The 21,352-nt window shown below is 37.2% G+C and overlaps 1 protein-coding gene across 2 annotated transcripts; it reads left to right on the forward strand.

The window, feature by feature from the left end:
* The first annotated feature begins 663 nt into the window (after positions 1 to 663).
* LOC127413625 (pleckstrin-like) lies at positions 664 to 17,519 on the forward strand. 2 transcript variants are annotated; one of them, XM_051650905.1, is made up of 9 exons: positions 664 to 820; positions 5,137 to 5,292; positions 5,377 to 5,558; positions 6,574 to 6,665; positions 10,795 to 10,979; positions 11,438 to 11,542; positions 14,594 to 14,677; positions 14,785 to 14,857; positions 16,903 to 17,519. In XM_051650905.1, exons 1-9 carry the CDS (start codon positions 779 to 781, stop codon positions 17,040 to 17,042), a joined length of 1,059 nt encoding a protein of 352 aa, XP_051506865.1. In that variant the 5' UTR covers positions 664 to 778; the 3' UTR covers positions 17,043 to 17,519. The 2 variants fall into 2 exon arrangements, with proteins under 2 accessions (XP_051506865.1, XP_051506866.1); XM_051650906.1 differs by lacking the exon at positions 11,438 to 11,542.
* Positions 17,520 to 21,352: the final 3,833 nt, after the last annotated feature.

The raw sequence follows: 21,352 nt of genomic DNA on the forward strand, positions 1-21,352 counted from the left end.
AGTAATCCATAAGACTTTGGTTAAATCTATATCTTCAGAAGTGCTATAAGATTCCAGAAATGTTTTCAGCTAATGGTGAGAAGTGCTAACTTCTGCTTTTAACAGTGCCTGATGAATTATAATGTTATTAAGCATTTAACATTTAAGATAAAATGGCTCACTATTTGGCAGGTATTGCATGAAAGTTTCCTTTTTTATGCATGTTGTTATAACCACATTTCAATGATTTATAATGCATCTGTAAATTAGTTATAAGTCATAAATGAACCCCTTTATAATTAATGTGAAGTGTTCCTTGTTAAATTTGCAGTTCTGTTTGGTGATGTTAATGACACAGAAACACTTCACCTTTATAAACAATAACTTGATACAAAGTAAAGAACCTGTGTATCAAGAACCAGTTCATTATATAGGGTTCTTTAGTTGCCTAGACATTAAAGTTAGTTGTCTTTAGAGATGAAAAAGCTATTTAAATTTATGACATGCTCAGTTTCAAAAATATTACTGCAAAAAAAAAAAAAAAAAAAAGAAAAGAAAAAGCACAAAATATGAGCTTCTCAATGGTTCATAATCATTAAAGAAAGGGCTATAATTTATCCTTTGACTCATTTGTTGTGTTGGTTGAAAATACAGAGGAAACTAGCTGCCCATGAAGTTGCCTGTCAGGCAATGTGCAACTTCCCTTTCATCAAAACGTCAGCAGCATAAATTCTCCTCCTGAAGCATATGGCTCTCACACTAACCACTCTTTGCAGACGATAAGCAGCTGTTTTTAGTTATGGAACCCAAAACGATTAGAGAGGGATACTTAGTGAAAAAGGTAAGATATGGAGTTTTATCTTTCATTCTTCTGAGGAACAATAACAGCTTTTCTATGGCATGCTGTACGGTTTGTGACAGAACATAAATTAAAAACTTTTTTTGTAAGCTGAACCCCTATGCACCTGTTGTTTTAAGGGCATATTTCATCCAAAATGGAAATTATTTTATCATTTAGTCTCCATCGTTGAGTTCCAAACCTGTATGCTTTTCTATCTCTCTTTCTTTGAACACAAAAGGAGATGTTAGGCAGAATGCTACAGACTGAAAGCTTTAGTCACCATTCACAATCGTTGCATCTTTTTTCCATACAATGTCAGTCCCTAACATTCAGCTTTTTACCTCCCTTTTAAAAGTCGGATACAGATTTATAACAACACGAGGATTAGTAAATGATAATAGAATTTTCATTTTTGGGTGAATTATCCCAATAAGTACTGTTAACCTTTGAAAAAAATATTAATTTGACAATTTTTCATGCATATTACATTGAATTAATTATTATTATCATTTTTTTAAAATGATCATTTTTATTTAATTTAATTCATCTTTAGAGTTTCTGTCATGATTTCGTGAACCCCTTGAAGTTCCCTTACTAGCAACGAGGGGTTCACAAACCCTTGATCTGTTGTTAGCATAAACAATTCGACTTTCTGAGAGATGTGTTAATATAGATGGAAAGCAGGAATACTGAGACCTTAGAAAGAAATATAAATACAACTAAAATAAAAGATAAGCTATACTTCCAACTGAACGTTGGCCAGAAATTGAGACTGACCACACTGATATCATGTGCTGATGTTTTGTCATCTTTTCCACAAAGTTATAAAGTAATACACTACTTGGTCAATTTTGGGAAAAGAAGTGGAAATATCCTGCTTCCTTTCCAACAGTAGAATAGCAGCATGTAATACACACTTAAGTCTGTACAAGTTTAGTTTTTCTAGTTTCACATTTCACCTTGTAGGGTTCTTTTGAAATAAATATGAAGCAAGGGTTACAACTCTTCAGGGTTCTATATAGAAGAGTGAACTTTGTGATTTCACAATATTTCTTATACACTGATCAGCCACAACATTAAAACCATTACCATGAATTTCATCAGTTCATAAATTTAATGTGTTGGAAGTAGGAAAAATAGGCAAGCGTAAGGATCTGAGTGACTTTGACAAGGGCCAAATTGTGATGGCTAGACAATTGGGTCAGAGCATCTCCAAAACAACAGGTCTTGTGGAGTGTTCCCGCTATTCAGTGGTTAGTACCTACCAAAAAAGGTCCAAGGAAGGACAACTGGTGAACCGTTGACAGGGTCATGGGCGCTCAAGACTCATTGATGCATGTAGGAAGCGAAGGCTTGCCTGTCTGGTCCGATCCCACAGAAGAGCCACTGTAGCACAAATTGCTGAAAAACATAATGCTGGCCACGATAGAAAGGTGTCAGAACACACAATGCATCGCAGCTTGCTGCGTATGGGGCTGCGTAGCCGCAGACCGGTCAGAGTGCCCATGCTGACCCCTGTCCACTGCCGAAACGTCTACAATGGGCATGTGAGCATCAGAACTGGACCATGGAGCAATGGAAGAAGGTGGCCTGGTCTGATGAATCACATTTTCTTTTAGATCATGTGGACGACTGGGTGCGTGTGTGTCGTTTACCTGGGGAATAGATGGCGGCAGGATGCACTATGGGAAGAAGGCAGGCTTGAGGAGGCAGTGTGTTGCTCTGGGCAATGTTCTGTTGGGAAACCTTGGGTCCTGGCATTCATGTGGATGTTACTTTGACAAGTACCACCTACCTAAAGATGGTTGCAGACCACTTACACCCCTTCATGGCAACGGTACTCCCTGATGGCAGTGGCCTATTTCAGCAGGATAATGCGCCCTGCCACACTGCAAGAATTGTTCAGAAATGGTTTGAGAGACATGAAAAAGAGTTCAAGGTGTTGACTTGGCCTCCAAATTCTCCAGATTGAGCATTTATGGGATGTGCTGGACCAACAAGTCCGATCCATGGAGGCCTCACCTCACAACGTACAGCACTTAAAGGATCTGCTGCTAACGTCTTGGTGCCAGATACCACAGGACACCTTCAGAGGTCTTGTGAAGTCCATGCCTCTATGGGTCATAGCTGTTTTGGTGGTTTTAATGTTGTGGCTGATCGGTGTATGAAATACGAGGTTATTTGGGCATCAGGTTCTGGCAACTGAAAATGAAACAGAATTGTGACCACGTGTCAATTAAAATAGAGAACTGAAAATGATAAAAATGAAATGTTCACTCTTCACTCATATCATCAGCGTGCAAATGTTATTTGTGAATATTTTCAGTGATGGACAATGTTTAGAAAACTCCATCAAAATTACAGCCACATCAATGGGTTTAGGACTCAAGTCAAAGTTTTTAAAGTTGCCAATTTTGGCAAGTGTCAGTGTTTTATATGTACAGTTTGTCACAGTTGTTCTTTACATATTGTCAATATGTTAGTTTGTTAGGTTTATTGTTGTACAGTACAGGCTAATTGTGTGTGTTTTGGTTGTTGTAGGCAAATCTGGTTTATTTTTCATTAAGTCTCTCTTAAAAAGATATTTTAAAGAAAGTAAAGAAAACAAACATGACGATCCTTTCAATTTTTGGGTTGCACACAGTGCTGACATATTGCAGGCTATAAATCTGTAAAATGTTAAATGGAAAATGGAGTTAAAAGCTAAATGTCTCATAGATGATAGAGGCCCTTTGAAATATACACTGGCAGCCAAATGTTTGGAATAATGTACAGATTTTGCTCTTATGGAAAGAAATTGGTACTTTTATTCATTCAACTGATCACAATGTAAATTCAGGACATTAATAACATGAAAAAATACTATTACAATTTGAAAAATAACTACTTCAAGGAGTTCTCATCAAAAAATCCTCCATGTGCAGCAATGACAGCTTTGTAGATCCTTGGCATTCTAGCTGTCAGTTTGTCCAGATACTCAGGTGACATTTCACCCCACACTTCCTGTAGCACTTGCTATAGATGTGGCTGTCTTGTCGGGCACTTCTCACACACCTTACAGTCTAGCTGATCCCACAAAAGCTCAGTGGGGTTAAGATCCATAACATTCTTTTCCAATTATCTGTTGTCCAATGTCTGTGTTTCTTTGCCTACTCTAACCTTTTCTTTTTGTTTTTCTGTTTCAAAAGTGGCTTTTTCTTTGCAATTCTTCCCATAAGGCCTGCACCCCTGAGTCTTCTCTTTACTGTTGTACATGAAACTGATGTTGAGCGGGTAGAATTCAATGAAGCTGTCAGCTGAGGACATGTGAGGCGTCTATTTCTCAAACTAGAGACTCTGATGTACTTATCCTCTTGTTTATTTGTACATCTGTCTTTCCACATCTCTTTCTGTCCTTGTTAGAGCCAGTTGTCCTTTGTCTTTGAAGACTGTAGTGTACACCTTTGTATGAAATATTCAGTTTTTAGGCAATTTAAAGTTTAAGCAAGTTTAATTGTATAGCCTTCATTCCTCAAAACAATGATTGACTGACGAGTTTCTTGAGAAAGCTGTTTCTTTTGTGCCATTTTTGACCAAGTACATGCCATACTGTGGCAACTCAAAAACAAACGTAAAGACAATGTTAAGCTTCATTTAATGAACCAAATAGCTTTCGACTGTTTTTGATATAATGGCAAGTGATTTTCTAGTACCAAATTATCAATTTAGCATGATTACTCAAGGATAAGGTGTTGGAGTGATGGCTGCTGGAAATGGGGCCTGTCTAGATTTGATCAAAAATGACTTTTTTCAAATTGTGATGGTGCTGTTTTTTACATCAGTAATGTCCTGACTATACTTTGTGATCAGTTGAATGCCACTTTGGTGAATTAAATTACCAATTTCCTTCCAAAACAACTAAATCTGTACATTATTCCAAACTTTTTGCCATCAGTGTATTTGAAAAATAAATCTCACAAAATGCACAGAACAAGGTTACTATCTCTAGGGGAGACTGGAGACAATTTTTAACATTTTCCCTCATAACTCTAACAATTTATTTTGGCACAGATACATATGTATCAATTGCAATATATAAATATTTACTTTTGAGAAAGACTAGATTATAGAAGGTGGGATATAAAAAAAAAAGTTCGAGAAATTCTGTGCATTTCAGTTGTCCCCTGTTACAATTGTACCTCTCACCCTACTTCAGATACCAACTAAAATGTTAGCTTTTTTAGCCTGACAATACTAGTGTATTAGTATGCAGTCAGTAGTATTTACATTGGTCATTTAAGGAGGACTGATCAGTAAAGTGTTCTTTTATTCTGCAGGGTACAGTGCTGAAGTCATGGAAGGTGGTGTGGGTGGTGTTAGCAGATGATGCTATTGAATTTTACAAAAAGAAGACAGACAGCAGTCCAAAGGGAATGATCCCTATGAAGGGAGCAGCTCTGACCAGCCCGTGCCAGGATTTCAATAAGAGAACGGTGAAGAAATCTTGTGGCTCGAAAACCAATACTGCTGACTTATCTGGAATATTTCATAAATGTCTTCAATATGTTTCCAAACAGTTAGTGTTTAAGGTCAGCACAGCAAAGAACCAGGAACATTTCTTTCAAGCGACCCACCTAGAGGAAAGAGAGCTTTGGGTGAAAGACATCAAGAGGGCAATCACATGTTTACAGGGGGGAAAGAAGTTTGCCAGGAAGTCAACGCGACGATCCATTCGATTACCGGAAAATGTTAACCTCAGGTAACCTCTTATGATTCAGTTTCTAAAACAGCATCAGATATGAAATACTTGTAATGTCTTTGGCAAAACCTATAAATCAGATCAATGACCACGTTTACATGCACATTAAAATACTGATTAATATTTCAGAATTTGGTTATATTCCAGTTATGTAGGAGTCATGTTAACAGTGTTGGGTATTTAAAAAAAGTAATCCACTAGAAATTAACAATTACTTCTCTACAAAATTTAATCATATTACACTACTCGTTACTTCATTGGAAAAGTAACCACATTACTAATTACTTTAGTTTTAAATCACTTTCTAAAACACTTTTCATTTTATTTTTGAAATATTTGCAACCTAAGAGATTTCTGTAAAAGGAATGAATCGACTTGAAAGTAACTGTAATTTGATTACATAAATAAAAAATCGTATGTTTTACACTACATTTTTACTATAAAAAGTAACTGTATTACAGTACCTAATTACTTTGTAATCAGATTACACCCAACACTTCATATAAACTTGTTAATCCAAAGCCATAACCCGATTAAGACAATATTCCGGTTTCTAGACATCCGACAAGACAACTGGTATATGCTGTAATATTAGACTATGTCATATAAACACCTTATTTGGAATATTTTCTGTTCATTTATACAGTACCTGCAAATGCCTAAACAAAATAAAAATTTGAGTGCTACGAGACACAAGCAGTTTTAAAAAGTGTGAGGAAAAAAGAGAAAGAAACACAAGACTTTCAAGAGTTTATAAAGTTACTTACATTTCCAGCATGTCAACAAGAGTCTGGCAAAATAAATAAATAAATAAACAAAAACAACAAAGGCTTAATATGGACCTTAATCAGAAAATGATCTGCTTTTAAACATGGTCATTGTTAAATTGCTTGGATAACAAAATGGCTGCAATGTGCTTGCTACAACCTAAGAACTGGATGAACAATAACTTTTTAAATACTCGTTAAACATGATAAAACCTTTGAAACATTGCCTTTTTTCTGTCTGTCTTCAGTGAACTGTATGTTTTAATGAAAGATCAAGACACAGGGGTTAAAGAGCTGAACCTAGAGAAGGATAAAAGACAATTTAATCACTGTTTCACAGGTAAGATATCTAATTTGATGTGTAATACTCTGATCATGTTTAAAGGACAGTCCTGAAAACACTCAACTCACAACCCCAGTAGAAAATGAAGAACCATCTCTCCTATATGCAAATGAAAGACTTTCAAACTGCCTTTCAATGACTCATATATGAGAACTATAGCCAAGACACATTGCATTGAGCTAAGATGTTCATTAAATACATGTATGAAAGGGAATAAAAAAAAAAAAAAAGGAAACAGTACTAATCAGGGTATGATATATATATATACACACACATACAGGTGCATCTCAATAAATTAGAATGTCGTGGAAAAGTTCATTTATTTCAGTAATTCAACTCAAATTGTGAAACTTGTGTATTAAATAAATTCAGTGCACACAGACTGAAGTAGTTTAAGTCTTTGGTTCTTTTAATTGTGATGATTTTGGCTCACATTTAACAAAAACCCACCAATTCACTATCTCAAAAAATTAGAATACATCTTAAGACCAATAAAAAAAACATTTTTAGTGAATTGTTGGCCTTCTGGAAAGTATGTTCATTTACTGTATATGTACTCAATACTTGGTAGGGGCTCCTTTTGCTTTAATTACTGCCTCAATTCGGCGTGGCATGGAGGTGATCAGTTTGTGGCACTGCTGAGGTGGTATGGAAGCCCAGGTTTCTTTGACAGTGGCCTTCAGCTCATCTGCATTTTTTGGTCTCTTGTTTCTCATTTTCCTCTTGACAATACCCCATAGATTCTCTATGGGGTTCAGGTCTGGTGAGTTTGCTGGCCAGTCAAGCACACCAACACCATGGTCATTTAACCAACTTTTGGTGCTTTTGGCAGTGTGGGCAGGTGCCAAATCCTGCTGGAAAATGAAATCAGCATCTTTAAAAAGCTGGTCAGCAGAAGGAAGCATGAAGTGCTCCAAAATTTCTTGGTAAACGGGTGCAGTGACTTTGGTTTTCAAAAAACACAATGGACCAACACCAGCAGATGACACTGCACCCCAAATCATCACAGACTGTGGAAACTTAACACTGGACTTCAAGCAACTTGGGCTATGAGCTTCTCCACCCTTCCTCCAGACTCTAGGACCTTGGTTTCCAAATGAAATACAAAACTTGCTCTCATCTGAAAAGAGGACTTTGGACCACTGGGCAACAGTCCAGTTCTTCTTCTCCTTAGCCCAGGTAAGACGCCTCTGACGTTGTCTGTGGTTCAGGATTGGCTTAACAAGAGGAATACGACAACTGTAGCCAAATTCCTTGACATGTCTGTGTGTGGTGGCTCTTGATGCCTTGACCCCAGCCTCAGTCCATTCCTTGTGAAGTTCACCCAAATTCTTGAATCGATTTTGCTTGACAATCATAAGGCTGCGGTTCTCTCGGTTGGTTGTGCATCTTTTTCTTCCACACTTTTTCCTTCCACTCAACTTTCTGTTAACATGCTTGGATACAGCACTCTGTGAACAGCCAGCTTCTTTGGCAATGAATGTTTGTGGCTTACCCTCCTTGTGAAGGGTGTCAATGATTGTCTTCTGGACAACTGTCAGATCAGCAGTCTTCCCCATGATTGTGTAGCCTAGTGAACCAAACTGAGAGACCATTTTGAAGGCTCAGGAAACCTTTGCAGGTGTTTTGAGTTGATTAGCTGATTGGCATGTCACCATATTCTAATTTTTTGAGATAGTGAATTGGTGGGTTTTTGTTAAATGTGATCCAAAATCATCACAATTAAAAGAACCAAAGACTTAAACTACTTCAGTCTGTGTGCATTGAATTTATTTAATACACGAGTTTCACAATTTGAGTTGAATTACTGAAATAAATGAACTTTCCCACGACATTCTAATTTATTGAGATGCACCTGTACATACACTACCGGTCAAATGTTTCTCATGATCTTCAAAATCTTTTGATCTGAAGGCGTATGCTAAAATGTTTGAAATTAGTTTTGTAGACAAAAATATAATTGTGCCACCATATTAATTTATTTCATTATAAAACTAAAATTTAATAAAATAAAAAATAAAAAAGTTTTTGAAATGGATGACTTGGGCCAAATAATAAAGAAAAGCAGCCAATAAGTGCCCAACATAGATGGGAACTCCTTCAATACTGTTTAAAAAGCATCCCAGGGTGATACCTCAAGAAGTTGGTTGAGAAAATGTCAAGAGTACATTTCTGAAAATTCTAGGCAAGATCTAGAACTTATAACATATGTTTAGTCACAACATAATTCCCATAGTTCCATTTATGTTATTCCATAGTTTTGATGACTTTACTATTATTCTAAAATGTGAAAAAATTTATAATAAAGAATGAGTAAGTGTTTCAAAACTTTTGACCGGTAGTGTATATATATATATATATATATATATATTAGGGGTGTAATGGTACACAGAAGTCACTGTTCGGTACGTACCTTGGTTTTGGGGTCACAGTTCGATACGAGTTCGGTACAACAGGAAAAAGCAACAAATCCCAAATGCTAGGTTTCTTTTCATTTATTTTGAACAGACAGTAGTGCAAATTACAGTTTGTTCCACCTAGCGGCATTTAGTACCCCCTGAGGTAGTTGGTACAGTACAGCCTCCTTTAGTGTATTAAGCACTAAGCAGTAAACAGAATGCACTCTTGAACAGGTCATGTTTTTTTGTAGGGCTGATAAAAAACAAAAGGTATCTGGTCACAATCAGCTACAAAACTGAAAAGCATATCTTGTGTTATAAAAGTACAAAATAAATAGAATAATGAAAAATAAAACTTGTGCATTTGGAGAAGCCATTCTTGGGCTGTCTCGTTTGGAAGGAGGTGTCCTCCGGAGGTCGCATTTGTTGGCCGCATACGTCGTCGAGGCTGTCTCGTTTCATAAAAGCGAGTAGGACACTTCGAATGCAGCCTTCAAATGCAACCTTCTTTCACGGGAATTCAGAGGATGCATGAGTTGTATCCTTCGTGGGCACTCATAACTCACAATTCTTTGCTTCAACGGAAATGTCTAAAAGAATAACACCAATTTGCCCGTAAATATGATGTTCAAACGCAATTAATGTTCATTTCCAAGTTGAGGTACCTCAGTAGATGGATGCAGAGTATATAATATGTATAATTATATTAATATATAATTAAAATAAAGTATTAGACTAAAAGTACACCTGTAAAATCTATTTTCTTTTCTCTTTACATCATTATAACTCTCCTAAAATGTACCTCATGCATTCCCTTCCAGAGGGACTTTGTTCCCTTCTCACTCAAAGCGCTCGCGCTTGTTAAAGAGTGGTGTGCCATCATAGCAACCTTGATACGTTCCGTTTCCGTTTGTCCTACGAAGGCCGTCTCGTTTAAACAAGATTTGTTTAAAGGAAGACACTCTGTATACTGCAGCCTTCAAAGGACGCATCTACCTAGTTATTTAGTAATATATCATATAATACCATTTTATTTGTTTTTCCACAAAATGTGGGGAAAGTTAATATTTAATAATATTGCGGATATAAGTTCTGCAGAAACTTCAATAATATTTTGAGAAATAAATCATCTGTGTTTTTCATGCGAGTGAAAAGAGCATTTCACCACAAATTAATCTCTGCCCTTTTCTTGCCTATTTGTACATAATCCCTCATGGGTGTCATCCACACAAACTGCTGAACCCAACACTAACATAAAATGATGTTTTCTTTAGAAAATAATGGAATTTTTTAACAAGTTCTCAACAAAAATGTGATTATTCGTGATTGACTGTTTCTCATGCTCTATCAATGCAGGTGCGCGCATTAATTTTTTGTGAGTTGACAGGGGCGCTTACCTCATTGTCATGACAACAGTTCAGGATGAAGTTAGATCATGTCAGAATTTGTAGGAAAATCATACCAGACTGCTCAAACATTCCAAGACCCGACAAATGCCGATTAAACATGTTGAAACGGTGAAAACAGATGCCAACGAATGCCAGTAAACACCAATAGGGTGATCACACTGATCCGACAAAACCCAGCAGATGTTGGATATTGGTGTTTGTTGGCGTTTGTTGGGGCGAGTGGCTTTCTAAGGCTACATTCACACCGCAGCTGAGTGTGGCCCAAATTTTCCCACCTGTAAACGTCCTCTCAAATCTTTTCTGGTGCTCCACTGACAGGAAACACAGTGATTGACTGGTTGATCTCTCAAGGAAAGGCTAGAAACAGAGCTGAGGGGTTGATGCTGGCCACTGGACTGCTCAATGAGGGCTTCCTGCAGCCTGCGGGAGAGCTTTCGAAAGACGGTGCAGAAAAAGGAGCAGAATGTGCTTTCTTGGACCAAACAGATGCTCTTTATTATTTTGTGAGTAACAAATCACAAGCTGCTAGGGCATGTGTTCCAAAACTTAGTGTGCTACCTACACAGGTAGCATTTTAGGGCATTAAAGGTGCACTACTGACACGAAGGCTGTGCCAAAATGCATGCAGTATAATTGTGCTGCCTTCTAAGAAAAAATAGTTCATATAGCTCACACAATCATGAGCTTGACCCACTTTGAGAGCCATCCCCCCCCCCCATGGCCCACCTTACATCTTCTGGAGCCGGGCCTGGTTGAGTGTTCCAAATCAGTCACTTTTGAGATTTAATTTCTGTGAGAATGCTGCCTTAGAAGACAGCTATGATGGTTATGTAAGCTTAGGTAGGCAGTAGACAACTAGACAGCTCACTAAGTTTTGGAACTCAGCCATATTATACTGTATTTTATAATATGAATGCAGTAGCTCTATTTAAAGCAAAAATACTTTTTTGTTGATTTGCAGACAGATAGTGGTTTCTTTTGTGAGGGATATTCCAGCGATGATGATGTGATTGTGAAGGAGGAGTTCAGGGGTGCAATAGTCAAACAGGGCTGTTTGCTGAAGCAGGTAAGAATCTGCACTGCTTTGACATACAGTGTAAAGTAAAATAAAGTTTGAGAGCAGCATTGACTGTCTCGCTAAATTCTCTGGGTATAAATCCATGCAGGTATTTAACTGCAAGGTTTGTTTAGCTTGTTTGTGGTTGGATGTGTGTATCAGACTGCTGACAGAATAGATCTAAATGAAGGACAGAGGCTAAATAGCAACCAAAAGCATCTTCTTTGCACTAAGTGCAAATAGTGGCTATTTGTGGCTTCTCCGGTGCAAATAGTGGGAGATACTATTACACCCCTAATTAAATACTAACATACAGTATAGGGGCATCATTGCAGTGTGTTTATTGTGTTTATTTAGGGTCCCACGGACACCCTACACCAACCCATACCCCTAAACCTAACCCTACCTTACAAAAAGTAACCATGGTTTTACTTCATTAACCATAGTATCAACATGGGATTTTATAGTAAAATCATACTAACAACAAAATTAAACATGGTTACTATATTAACACCTTATTACTGTAGTAACATTATGGTTAAGTGCATTAAAATTGTGGCTTCTGCCAAAAAACATGGTTACCGTAATCCTTTTTTCATTATTGTAATGCATTCAGATGTCTTGTGCTTTTTCGGAATTCCTATTATTATTAGGATTCTTAAGTTTCTCATCACTGTAATTCAGTAATGTTTAGAGGAATATACATAAAACTCAAAAGAAAAATGTCAGGATGCATTACGGTAATTTGGGAAGGAATTGTTCTTAATTGTAATGGGATGAATCACTCCTCATGACAAGTTATTTTATATAAAAAAAATAAAATAAAAAAAAGTCTCACACACATTGATGGTAGAGAGGAGACGGGAGAGTGTGGATCCAAATGCAGATTATTTGATTAATGTAACTCAGAAGAAGACAGAAAGATGAAAATAAAACACTTGAGAAAAAGGGAAAATCAAACGTCACATCGTATGTAATGTAACATTCAAATTAACATGCTAACAAACAAACAGACAAACTAACATACAAGAACTAACCATGAGGGAAGGAAACCAGAGGGTATAAATACACCCCCCCACGGGGGTGACACATGGTGCCCAAAGATGGATGGGAAGCCAGGCAGGGACAAGCAGTTGAGGAAGGAGCCTGCGGACGATCAGGAGGCCAGGGAGGAGCCTACGGATGATCAGGAGGCCAGGGAGATGCCTGCAGATGATCAGGAGGCCAGGGAGGTGGCCACAGGGCAGGGACTGGGTCGGGAGGCCTGGGAGGCAGCCACAGGGCAGGGACTGGGTCGGGAGGCCTGGGAGGTGGCCACAGGGCAGGGACTGGCTCGGGAGGCCTGGGAGGTGGCCACAGGGCAGGGACTAGGTTGGGGCGGAACCACAGTTGGTACGGGCAGAGCCGCAGGAGGAGCAGGGAGAGTGGACATGACCACTGGAGGAGGAGTCTCTGGGAGTGCAGACGTGACCACTGGAGAGGAGTCGTGGAAGACTCTGAGGGCAGAGTTACCATGGTCAGGAGTGCTGGCAGTGACTGGGAAATGGCCTCCGTGGCCGGGAGTGCTGGCAGCGACCTGGAAACAGCCTCCATGGTCATGGGCACTGGCAGTGATAGGGGAACGACCTCAGTGTTCGTGAGCATGGGCAGTGATAGGGGAATGACCTCCATGGCCATAGACACAGGCAGTGATAGGGGAACGACCTCCATGGCCGTGAACACTGGCAGTGACTGGGGAGTAGGAGCCCTTCTCCTCTTCCACTTCCAGATGGCCGTGAGCACAGCTTTGGGAGACTCGGAAGGCGGAGCCATGGGAGGCTCGAAGGAAGTCTCCAGGATCACCGAGGCTGGGGAGAAAGTGGTCTCCACTGAAGGGAGCTCGGAAACTACTGGAGACATAGTGGCCCCTCCGAAAATTCCACTAGGTCTGGAGCGGGCATGAAAGCTGGCTCTGGGATGGGTGAGGCTTGCAACGCTGGCTCTGGGACGGGCGAGGCTTCAAGAACTAGCTCGTTTGCCATGGCAGGCGTGGGCATTGGCTCGTTGGCCGTGGCCCTTGGCTTGTTGGCCGTGGACAGGCCTGGAGGAAGGAGCCATGGAAGCCACTGCAAGAGGATTGGCTGCTGGAGTAGAATGCAAAAGTCCAGCCATTACGATGTTAACAAAGGGACCATCTCCTTCACTGGTTTATTCAATCCTAACCTGAACATGGTCCTGAGGGTTCTCTCTTCCCAGCTCACTTGAAAGGCCAAGCTCCAGAATTTAAGGCAGTAATCCTCCACAGAAGAAGACCCTTGGTTGAGTTGCTTGAATTGTACTGCTGGATCCATTTCTTTGGGGTCAATTCTTCTGTTACGTTGATGGGAGAGATGAGATGGGAGAGTGTGGATTCAAACGCAGACTATTTTATTAATGTATCTCAGAAGATGAAGAAGACATAAAGATGAAAGTAAAACAGACAAACTAACATACAAGAACTGACCATGAGGGAAGGAAACCAGAGGGTATAAATACACAGAAGGATGATGGAACAGGGAACAGCTGTGGAAGATGAGGGTAATCAACAAAGGTGCATCATGGGAAATGAAGTCTATGAATAAGGGGAAAACAAAGGGCAGTTCATGACACACACACACACACACACACACACACACACACACACAAACATATTACTTTATAGTCAACAGTGAAAATGTATATGATGTTTAACAAGACAGTATCTATAATTGATTTTTATAGTCTTAATAGGTTATATTAACTTATAATTTAACATAATTTAATGATATACAGTAATGAACAGTAAAATATACAGGCACTAAAATGACATCTTATAATGTCTATGAAACATGGTCACTGTAAATTACAGTGAATTTCTAGCAACCACTGCTGCAAGTTTTATATAAATTTAAAATGATTCTTTTTACAGAGATATATTTTAATTGGGCTGTGAAATGTGACCTACAAAAGGGCATTTTGTGAGATTTATTCAGATACAACATATTACAATAGATGTCTTCAGACACTCCTTAATTAGTTCTTTTTTCTCTCTCTCCTAAACAGGGTCACAGAAGAAAGAACTGGAAAGTCCGGAAGTTTATCCTCAGAGATGATCCTGCTTATATCCACTATTATGATCCAACAAAGGTGAGCATGTTTCTGTCATCAAAGATAGATCTTTTTTTTTCTCTTCGTGTGCTCGTGCAGTATTAAAGCCTTGTATTTTTGTACTGTCTGTCTGTCTTTTCTGGAAGGGTGAGGAAGATCCGCTTGGTTCCATTCACCTGCGTGGATCAGTTGTGACTGCAGTTGAATATGTGCCTGACGGTATGACAACTAGCCTATGTTGTGAATATATTATATTTATGATATATATATATATATATATATATATATATATATATATATATATATATATATATATATATACACACACATATACTATGGGTCTGTGAATGCTCGATTCTGATTGGTTGACAGACGTTCTAAGGTGTGTATTTATTTTTCAGTAAATGTACGCCTATGAAGTAGTTCTAGGTCTTGACAACATAACGGTTCCATATCAATATGCCAAATTATTTCAATTATTTCACAGAGCAGTACAGGCTACCACAGCAAAATAACCAATTAATACAAAGACATTAGCTAAGTACATAAGATAAGAATGACAAAAAAAATTCTATAATATCCTCAATTTATTTACATTTCTGTTGAAAAGCCCCCTTGCGCTCCCTCTTTCTTACGCACTGACCCACACCACACTCACACACACTGACACAGATACCTACACATACACACATAGAGACTTGATGTAAACGCACCCCCGCAACTTGATCAGTACAACAGTTTCTATATTAACCAAAATAATTTTGAATATGGGCAAGTGTTTAACACACGGACACGGCTGTCTGTACATTATCCCACTTATTGCACGGCTACTAACCAAATAAATAAATACATGGACATAAAATATTGATTTGCAATGAAATTATGTAATTTGAGAAGAAAGAAATCGCTGAACAGCTGAAATCAGTTCTGTTGGTGTTTATTTTATGAAAATGACTATCTGACAATATTCAGCCCATTACAAGACTACTTGCCAAATAAATAAATAAATGCACATGAAACATTGATTTGAGTTTAAATTATTTTATCGCACATTGATCTAAGAAGCAGGTGAAATGGCTCGCAGAACCCGGATGAGCGGTCTGATTCGTCTAAATCCCCGGATGTGCTGTTGTTACAGAGCAATGAATGACTACTGGATGGTGCCATTGACCAATCAGAATCAAGTATTCCAGAGAGCCATGTAATAAAGCATAGTAATTACCAGCGCTGAGTGTAATCTGACTACAAAGTAATTAGTTAATGTAATGTAATTACTTTTTAGTAAAAAAGTATTTTAACACATCATAATTTAAATTCTTGTAATCAGATTACAGTTATTAACTTTCAGTTAATTACTTGGGTTACACATATTTCTTAAAAAATATTGTTTGTTTAGAATACATTTAAAACATGAATAATGTTCACATGAACATCTGTTTGCATTTCTGTGAAAGGAGAAGGGGGTGAGCCCCCTAATGAGTGTATGACTTGTGTGTGACAACGAACAAGGTGCAAATATGGACATTATTTTGAATTTATTGAGCAGAAAATAAAACCCTCAGTGAAAAGTGTTTTAGAAGGAAACTTAAAGTAATAGTAATGTGATTACTTTTCCATGAAGCAATCAAAAGTATTCTGATCACAATTTTAAAGAAGTAATTAGTTATTTGTAGTGGATTATTTTTTTGAGTAACTTACCCAACATTGATCACACAACATCTACTGCTTTATAAATGTCATATTGTGCAAATTTAATGGCACTAATTGGCTGAATCTCACCAAACCTGTCCTAGACATATTTCACCCCAAAATTAAAAGAAAGAATTAAGAAATAATTGTTTTATTTATGAAAATGAAGCCTTTAGGTCCATTGAGACTTTTTGCATTGCCAGTGACTTTATTTTGATATTTCAGCAGACACTAATAAAAATAATAACAAAAAATAATAAATTATTATTTCTATTGTAAAGTGTTTCTACATTATGGTTGTGTTTCTTTGTTTTTTAAAAGCCATTTTTAATACGTATTTAAATAAAAACATTATTGTATAATGGTATTAGTATTGTAATAAAATAATGTATTACAGAAATGAGAATCTATTAAAAATTGAGAATAAGTGGAATTACAAAAGTAAAATGTCTGGATGCATTACGATTATGAGACTTTGGGGACTCTTATTATTCAGATCTTAATCAGTACCAAGAATGGTTCAAATGTTACTATAATATTATAACGTTTTTGTCTCCTCTTCTAAACTCCTGCAGCCAAGAGGTACGATGTTGATGGGAATCTCTTTGAAATCATCACTTCAGATGAGATACACTACTACCTGCAGGCAGCTTCAGCTAATGAGTGCACAGACTGGATCAAAGCCATACAAAGTGTGGCAAAGTGTGGCAAATAACCATATAAGACTCAGGCAGTGGTCCTAATCTTTCCTGTAATTTGAAGAACAAAAAACTAATTTGAAGAGTCGTGCTATTCTGTTAATATATGCAGGGTTTTATGTTAAGGACCTGTTTGAAACTCACAGTTTTGCCTACGCATCAAACATGTTCCCCTTTCAGCGTTTTCCAAAAATGAAACATCCCAATTTGTTGTTTCTTTTCCTTCAGCATTTGCATAAAACAAGAGGCTTTCTAATAATTATCTGATACACATTCTTACTATAGTGACAGGATGTGGGCAAACAGGTTTTTTCACTGTTTCACCATTGTGAGAGATACTATACTGGCACTCATGTACCCATCCAGAACTGTCAACATGGTGGAAACTGATAAGGGAAACTCCAGTGTCCAGCAATTTCCTGTTTTTATTTAAAGCATAACACTTCCTGTTTCTCTGCATGAGTTGGTCAAATAAAGAAAGATATGTTACAACAGGCAGTCTGGAGGAGGTCATACAAGAAAAAAAAATTCTCAGATCAGCTCAGCCCTACTGTGCTCTCTACTGATAAAGGGGCCATACAGTACATCGACTAAAAATCACATTGATTCATCACACCAGCTGGTTCTTAGTCATTGCAAAAACTGCAAAGAAAAGTTACTGTAGTTCTAAGAATAGCTCTAGCATATATTTTGTTTTTTTTTTTTTGGCGGATGCATTGCCACTTAGTTTGATATTTTGTTTCTAATGCAATGAAATTCAGACATTTTGAAGTGTGGTTTAAGTGTCCAAAACATACAGTGGCGTCACTATATGTTTACTTTCAATGAGAGCTGATTCCTGTGTTTTATTAACCCCTTAAACTAGCGGGTCCAGTGGGTAGGGCCAGTAGTATGTAATACATTTACACTAAAGATGTAAAAGTCCATGGATACATAAATAGTCATGGTACAATTTGAAATCTAAGAATGTGAACTTTTCATAGAACTCCATCACTTTTGCATTTATGATACATTATACAACAAGATGAGACCTGAAAACCCTGTGGTAATGATATAGAAATTTTAATATCACAATAAAAGTTTTTCAGTAACACTTTACAATAAGGTTCCATTTGTAAACATTAGTTAATGCATTAGGTATCATGAACAAACAATGAACAACATATTTTTTAGACCATTTATTATTTGTTGTTAATATTAGTTAATAAAAATACAATTGTTCATTGTTAGTTAGTTGTGCAATACCTAATGTTAACTAAAACAACTTTTGATTAAAAAACCCCCCACAAAAAAACAAAAACAAAACAAAAACAAAAAAACAGTATAAATATGAATGTTGAAATTAACACTGACCAAGATTAATAAATGCTGTAAAACTATTGATCATTATTAGTTAATGTTAACTAATGTTGTTATCTAATGTTAAAGGAATAGTACACCTAAAGATGAAAATTCTCTCATTATTTACTCACCCTCATGCCACCGAGATGTGTATGACTTTCTTTCATCTGCTGAACACAAACAAGATTTTTAGAAGAATATTTCAGCTCTGTAGGTCCATACAAGGCAAGTGAATGAATGCCAAAATTTTGAAGCTCCAAAATGCACATAAAGGCAGTATAAGTAATCTGTAAGAGAAACAGAGAAACAGTTAAATATTTAGTTCTTGTTTTTTACTATCACTCTCCACTTTCACTTTTACATTCTTCTTTTGTTTTTGGCGATTTACATTCTTTGTGCATATCGCCACCTACTGGGCAGTGAGGAGAATTTATGGTAAAAAAGGACTTAAATATTGATCTGTTTCTCGCCCACATCTATCATATCACTTTAGAAGAAATTCATTTAACCACTGGAGTCATATCAATTACTTTTCTGTGGACTTAGGTGCTTTTTGGAATTTAAAAAATCATGATCGCCAAGGAAACTGCTGTTAAGATGTACAGTGAAAAAGGAGTTACATTTTGGTCTGTTCTCACCCAAAACTGACTGGATCACTTCAGAAGATATTAATTTAATCACTGGAGTTTGATGGATTATGTGCTGATTTGATCTGCTTTTTGAGCTTCAATGGTCAGATCACCATTCACTTGCATTGTGAGGAGCTACAGAGCTTAGATATTCTTCTAAAAATCTTTGCTTGTGTTCTGCAGAAGAAAAAAATCAAACACATCTGGGATGGCATGAGGGTAAGTTAATGATGAGGAGGAACATTTCATTTTTGGGTGAACTATCCCTATAACAAATGGAACTTATTGTAAAGTGTTACCAGTTTTTCAAATAGCACTAAAATAGACAAGGTGTCTATGCAGTTTATTTTGTTACCACAACACCACAGTTTGAATCATTATCAGTCACAAGTGAAATATGATCTATGTAAGACAACAAAGACAAAAGCCTCATGTCTGCTCAGATCACTGCTTCTGCAAGTAGCCACAAAATCTATATCAGCTCTTAGGCTGTTTTCTTTAAAATGAGCCATTTTCTACTTGTCTGTGAGCTTTCTTGATAAATAATCCAATGTTAGGTCTCAGATGGCCAGAACAAAATATGCAGTCCAGCAGAAGTGCATAGTAAACAAATCGTCAGAAAAATATTTTCTCAATTACAATGATAAACATTGCAAAGCTGAAGATCTCAGCTTTCCAAAGACAAATCGATTAAGCTTCTAGTCCACTCAGAGGCCGCAAAATATACTCAATGTGAATGGAAGAGCATATTAGGGGTGTAATGGTTCAAATTTCTCACAGTTTGGTTTGTATCATGGTTTTAGGGTCACGGTTTCGGTACGGTTCGGTATTTGTTATGTTCAGAAAAAAAAAATATTACTGCCAAATCCAAAGTAAAAATATTCTATTTGGTAACAAGATTTGCCCTCACTACAAATCACCATGGTTTTACTACAGTAACCATAGTTTAATCATGGTATTTGTAGTAAAATCATAGTAACCACAAAATTAACATGGTTACTGTCATGGTTACAATACTATAGTAAAATCATAGTTACTATATGGCTTCTACAGTATTAATAAAACCATGGTTAATTTTCGGTAGTGTCCTTAACTAAAAAATATTTTTTTTCTCTAATTACTAACTCAACATTTAAATTAATACCTGCATTTATGCTAAATTCATCAACATAAATGCATTTCATACTCAACATATATTCAATATTCGGAAGCTGTACATCACTATAGAAAGAAAAACCTTGCTAATAAAATGGATGCTAGAAGGGATGTCGTAACGCAACACGAGTGTTTTAATCATATACGGAAATCCCACATCTTCATCAACGGAGTAGGGCAACATAACTTTGGCAATGAACACTCCAAGCGCTTTAGTTATTGTTATATGTCTGTCCAAACTAGCACTGAGTTCCTTAAAGACGGAAGGGAGTGTGTTCAGTTTTGGGCTTACCTGCGGCTCTGTGTGCACCTATCTGCATCTATCCTCGGGTGATATTGGCGTTAATAACTAATCAAATGTCGATGTATTACCATTATACGGCAATCGCATCAGGCAATGTCTGCAAACAGGGCCTGTTTTGTAACGGTTTTATGACCATCCCTGTTGTGATTGACTGCAAATAGAAAAAGTTCCCAGACAGGAGAATTGAATGACGCAGGGGCTTCTCTATCTTGTGGCTAGTATTCTCAGCTTGCCATTTTCAACTTCACACTAATGCATGCAGAACTGTGATGTCATCAACTGATTTAACATACTTACAGTTAATAGGATAGCTTCTCTCTGTAGAAAGTTGACCCATGTGAAAGGCAGAGTGTGTCTACAGAGCGATACAGGTGCATTAGAGAAGGTTATAATTGCGCATGTCTATTTGGCGCTCTATTTTCTTCGCCAAACTGTATGATCCAGATGCATCTGGATGAACCGCGGTGCAAATGATTACCGAACCGTTGTTTTTTTTACCGAGAACTATTACATCCCTAGAGCATATGGCGAGTGCTCAGCTGCGTTAGAGCGTCACCTGCATTTCAGATCTGTGTATTGCAATGGAAGAATCATAATCATAATGAGCTTTATTGCCAAGTATGCTTCCACATACAAGGAATTTTTCTTGGTGACAGAAGTTTCCAGTGCACGAACAATACAACAACAAGACAGAGATAATAAAAGAAAAATAGAACAAAAATAAAGAATAGAAATATAAGTATATATAGAAATACACAATAAGACAAAAATATACATATAGTATGTTCAAATACAAATCTGTTATATACAGTGCAAGGGAATGTAATGCAGAAGAGGTAGGATATGTTCAATAATATAATTGACTAGGCTGTGTATTGCACGTAATTATAGTATAGTT

The sequence above is a fragment of the Myxocyprinus asiaticus genome, chromosome 23 (genome assembly GCF_019703515.2).
Source record: "Myxocyprinus asiaticus isolate MX2 ecotype Aquarium Trade chromosome 23, UBuf_Myxa_2, whole genome shotgun sequence".
Classification (NCBI taxonomy): domain Eukaryota; kingdom Metazoa; phylum Chordata; class Actinopteri; order Cypriniformes; family Catostomidae; genus Myxocyprinus; species Myxocyprinus asiaticus.

Bases quoted from the DNA above. Each gene is read 5' to 3' on its own strand.
- LOC127413625 (XM_051650905.1), top strand. From the start codon at position 779: ATGGAACCCAAAACGATTAGAGAGGGATACTTAGTGAAAAAG. The intron at 5,293-5,376 runs GTGAAGAAATCT...GTTTCCAAACAG, and splicing joins AGGATTTCAATAAGAGAACG to TTAGTGTTTAAGGTCAGCAC. The intron at 5,559-6,573 runs GTAACCTCTTAT...GTCTGTCTTCAG, and splicing joins CCGGAAAATGTTAACCTCAG to TGAACTGTATGTTTTAATGA.